General features: G+C 34.5%; 1 protein-coding gene across 1 annotated transcript in view; it reads right to left on the bottom strand.

Moving 5' to 3' along the window:
* LOC107596604 (eukaryotic elongation factor 2 kinase-like) overlaps positions 1–5272 on the bottom strand; it is a gene marked incomplete at its 3' end in the record, with an annotated part of 25064 nt that overhangs the window by 10087 nt on the left and 9705 nt on the right. The window contains exon 12 of the mRNA XM_016287361.1: positions 1057–1191. Coding sequence (XP_016142847.1) covers positions 1057–1191 — 135 coding nt within the window. The remainder of the gene's footprint in view (positions 1–1056; positions 1192–5272) is intronic.

Raw genomic sequence — 5272 nt, 5'->3', positions numbered from 1 at the left:
TTTTATGACGAATAAATCTCTCAGTGAGTAAAACCGGCTGCATCTATAGTATTAAAGGCTACACAATATTATTATATTATCTTTAAATAAATGTTTAAATGATTATTATTTTAAATTATTTTCCCTGGATTAGTAGGGTACTCTTGTAATAAAGTAGCGGTGGCTGGGACAGATTTTAAGTATCAATTCTGCTTAAAAAGATGCAATCTAATCCTGTTAACATGAAATAAGCCTGCTCCCGAGCAGGTTTAAGCTTACGGACCTGTTGCTATGACAGCAACTCCGGGATGAGCTTCGAAGAACCAAATGATCCAAGATCATGCCAAATCATCAACAATCAAATCCAGCTAACTGAGTTAGCGATGTACGAAGAACGGGCCCCAGGTGTAAGTAATCTGTACTTAATCTGTGTTTCAGAAAGCCATTTTTAAAGACATGATTAACTATTCTATATTAAGGTCTACTCTTGTTTTAATTTAAATCCTGTCCGGGAAACCGCCCCCACAAAGTAATGAAAATATCTTACTTTGTGTTTCGAAGATGTCTTATGGGTTTAAAATGACATGAGGGTGAGTAAACCATCACAAAATTAAAATTTTTGGTTGACCTAACCAAGGAATAAATGTAGTAGTAGTAGTATAATTTTATTTAATGCCATGTCAGCATCTGAGGCTATTTTCATGGCAAAAACCCAATTACAAAAATGCAAATATCACATAATACAATAAAAACCAAACAAACACAGCAAGTAATATTATACAAGATTTTTTAAACTAACATATGATAAAAATTCTAAAACCTTTTCAGGCAAAATCTTCCTAAATAAGACCTTAAGTAAACTAAATTCATAAAAGAGCTTTCTACTTGCATTAAAACCGGGACAGTCAAAAAGAATATGTTTAATAGAAAGGTGAGTCTTGCAGAACATGCATAGAGTTGGGTCTTCACCTTTAAGCAAAAATGCATGAGTCCCAAGGAATAATGTATGACAATATAAAGATATTTGTCAGATAGTTTCAGGAACAGGTTTATAAACACATGACACAATTTCCTTACCTTGCCTAGGATGGATTTACCAATTTTCCTTTCGAGAAGCATAGTGTTAAGTCTCTCTACCTCTACTGCCACACAGGAGGGTCTGTGTATGTGGGAGCGAGATGAATGGTAAAAACTCAATTTTTCTTCTGTCAGCTGAGAGATACAACAAAAAAAGTATGTTATTAAGCACCCAGAGTAATAACGGAGGCAAAAAAATTACAACATCATTGACTTGTCCCATGTCCAAAAGCCAACTATGTCTTGTGTCAATACTTTTTTTTTTATCTATAGCTTATAACGTTGGTCTGTTGTGATATCAAATACAGTGCATAGCTGATCTGTGAATTATTCCTTTACTGTCAATGAAAAAAGACTCTCATTTGACATTTTGACTTAAAAAAAAAAAAAAGAAACATTTCTATGAGAAGCAGCAGAAAACCACAAAAATAAACACTTCAGATATTACTGCACAAAAACGCAATGCATGCAGGAAATCACATGCAGGGTTCCTACACATTTTGACTAAAGACTTCTGTGGCTTCTCTAGTCATTCATGATTTCTAGGATTTAAAAAAAAAAATTTTTTTTAATAAAGATTTCACTCATAAACCGCAATTGTTAGTCAATTACATATTTTTCCAAGCACAGCTAAATTTCCATGATTTTTACATGCCATTTAAAATCAGAGTTTAAAATGTCCTGACTTCAGGAACCGTGGGAACCCTGCATATGGGTTTACAGTATGGGAAAGGAGAGCTTGCCACCAGTTAGAAGATGAAAGAAGAATGAGATGAAAAGGTTTAGAGGTTTAGATAAGCTTCTGTGGCTTCTCTAGTCATTCATGATTTCTAGGATTTAAAAAAAAAATTTTTTTTAATAAAGATTTCACTCATAAACCGCAATTGTTAGTCAATTACATATTTTTCCAAGCACAGCTAAATTTCCATGATTTTTACATGCCATTTAAAATCAGAGTTTAAAATGTCCTGACTTCAGGAGCCGTGGGAACCCTGCATATGGGTTTACAGTATGGGAAAGGAGAGCTTGCCACCAGTTAGAAGATGAAAGAAGAATGAGATGAAAAGGTTTAGAGGTTTAGATAACAGGTGGATCACAAGACGGCACCACTCTAAATCAATGATCTATGAGAAGAAAACAGATTAGGAATCAGTGGGTGATGGGTGACTCTATCATGATTAGATACAGGGAGTTTATCAATGGTTTCGTAGTTACCCGACGAACACTGTCCTCATCCGATTCTGAGTAATGTCTGTTGTAGAAGGGACGTCCCTAAATGATGATGTAAAAACCTACCATCACACATCTCAGGAGCCCAAAAATTATTACTGCTGCATTTTAAGATGCATTTAAGCACAACACACAACAACAAGAAGTTTATAATGCACTCTAATAGCTGGGGGAGTAACAAAGAAAACAAGCAAGAATAGCAATCCGTGTATCATTCGATCATTCATTTTAATATTGAAAGTAGAAAAATTAGAAAATGGCTCCTTTTTTGAAAAAAAAAACGTTTCGTTTTTCATTAATGGGTGGAAAAATGAATAAACAGCTTGAATATTCGATTTCTACATGTGGGCGGGAATTAAACGCCCCTTTCTGCTGATTGGTCAGCCGAAGATCAAACCGTGCCGTCATCAGTTAATCTGTACTTAATCTGTGTTTCAGAAAGCCATTTTTAAAGACATGATTAACTATTCTATATTAAGGTCTACTCTTGTTTTAATTTAAATCCTGTCCGGGAAACCGCCCCCACAAAGTAATGAAAATATCTTACTTTGTGTTTCGAAGATGTCTTATGGGTTTAAAATGACATGAGGGTGAGTAAACCATCACAAAATTAAAATTTTTGGTTGACCTAACCAAGGAATAAATGTAGTAGTAGTAGTATAATTTTATTTAATGCCATGTCAGCATCTGAGGCTATTTTCATGGCAAAAACCCAATTACAAAAATGCAAATATCACATAATACAATAAAAACCAAACAAACACAGCAAGTAATATTATACAAGATTTTTTAAACTAACATATGATAAAAATTCTAAAACCTTTTCAGGCAAAATCTTCCTAAATAAGACCTTAAGTAAACTAAATTCATAAAAGAGCTTTCTACTTGCATTAAAACCGGGACAGTCAAAAAGAATATGTTTAATAGAAAGGTGAGTCTTGCAGAACATGCATAGAGTTGGGTCTTCACCTTTAAGCAAAAATGCATGAGTCCCAAGGAATAATGTATGACAATATAAAGATATTTGTCAGATAGTTTCAGGAACAGGTTTATAAACACATGACACAATTTCCTTACCTTGCCTAGGATGGATTTACCAATTTTCCTTTCGAGAAGCATAGTGTTAAGTCTCTCTACCTCTACTGCCACACAGGAGGGTCTGTGTATGTGGGAGCGAGATGAATGGTAAAAACTCCATTTTTCTTCTGTCAGCTGAGAGATACAACAAAAAAAGTATGTTATTAAGCACCCAGAGTAATAACGGAGGCAAAAAAATTACAACATCATTGACTTGTCCCATGTCCAAAAGCCAACTATGTCTTGTGTCAATACTTTTTTTTTTATCTATAGCTTATAACGTTGGTCTGTTGTGATATCAAATACAGTGCATAGCTGATCTGTGAATTATTCCTTTACTGTCAATGAAAAAAGACTCTCATTTGACATTTTGACTTAAAAAAAAAAAAAAGAAACGTTTCTATGAGAAGCAGCAGAAAACCACAAAAATAAACACTTCAGATATTACTGCACAAAAACGCAATGCATGCAGGAAATCACATGCAGGGTTCCTACACATTTTGACTAAAGACTTCTGTGGCTTCTCTAGTCATTCATAATTTCTAGAATTTAAAAAAAAAAATTTTTTTTAATAAAGATTTCACTCATAAACCGCAATTGTTAGTCAATTACATATTTTTCCAAGCACAGCTAAATTTCCATGATTTTTACATGCCATTTAAAATCAGAGTTTAAAATGTCCTGACTTCAGGAGCCGTGGGAACCCTGCATATGGGTTTACAGTATGGGAAAGGAGAGCTTGCCACCAGTTAGAAGATGAAAGAAGAATGAGATGAAAAGGTTTAGAGGTTTAGATAAGAGGTGGATCACAAGACGGCACCACTCTAAATCAATGATCTATGAGAAGAAAACAGATTAGGAATCAGTGGGTGATGGGTGACTCTATCATGATTAGATACAGGGAGTTTATCAATGGTTTCGTAGTTACCCGACGAACACTGTCCTCATCCGATTCTGAGTAATGTCTGTTGTAGAAGGGACGTCCCTAAATGATGATGTAAAAACCTACCATCACACATCTCAGGAGCCCAAAAATTATTACTGCTGCATTTTAAGATGCATTTAAGCACAACACACAACAACAAGAAGTTTATAATGCACTCTAATAGCTGGGGGAGTAACAAAGAAAACAAGCAAGAATAGCAATCCGTGTATCATTCGATCATTCCTTTTAATATTGAAAGTAGAAAAATGAGAAAATGGCTCCTTTTTTGGAAAAAAAAACGTTTCGTTTTTCATTAATGGGTGGAAAAATGAATAAATAGCTTGAATATTCGATTTCTACATGTGGGCGGGAATTAAACGCCCCTTTCTTAAGACTATAAATGACAGAGTATTAAGTTATTTCCCCTCGATGGGGAAAAAATCCAAGTGAACATCAATCAGTACTCAATATTAATTTAAACTGCTTTAAATATAACTGCTGCTTATTTCCTGTGCACTTCAATACTGATCTGTGCTTGACTGTAGTTGCGTCTGTCTGCTTATTGAGTTTATTTAACCCATCGCAATTTATTGGAACTGTGTGAACTAGAGTGACTACTCACCTTAATGTTGTTCTAAAGACTTATTACTTAATAACACAAAAATGTCCTGCACGCACTTGCCAATTTAATGGCAGAGAATGGTGACTTTAGGTTTTGTTTGTTATTTTGAAGCGGATGCATATCTATCGTAAAATAATCATATGCATCTCGTGGCGTATATTCCAAGCATTCTGAAGGTATACTGAGGGTTTGGTGAGAAACAAACCGAAATGGCAAGTTATTATATTTTATGAAAATCTTGCGTTGCAGTGCGAGTAGCTCATGCCGCGCACAAGTGCATGTCCTTTTGAGATATAAATTATAATCAACTTTAATAAAACACAAGACTACATTATATAACTCTAACAGTAGGCTATTTAATA

The sequence above is a fragment of the Sinocyclocheilus grahami genome, unplaced genomic scaffold (genome assembly GCF_001515645.1).
Source record: "Sinocyclocheilus grahami isolate Dianchi unplaced genomic scaffold, SAMN03320097.WGS_v1.1 scaffold221.1, whole genome shotgun sequence".
In the NCBI taxonomy this organism is placed as follows: Eukaryota; Metazoa; Chordata; class Actinopteri; order Cypriniformes; family Cyprinidae; genus Sinocyclocheilus; species Sinocyclocheilus grahami.
Note: the sequence above shows the minus strand (reverse complement) of the source record. Positions and strands in the feature narration are given on the sequence as shown.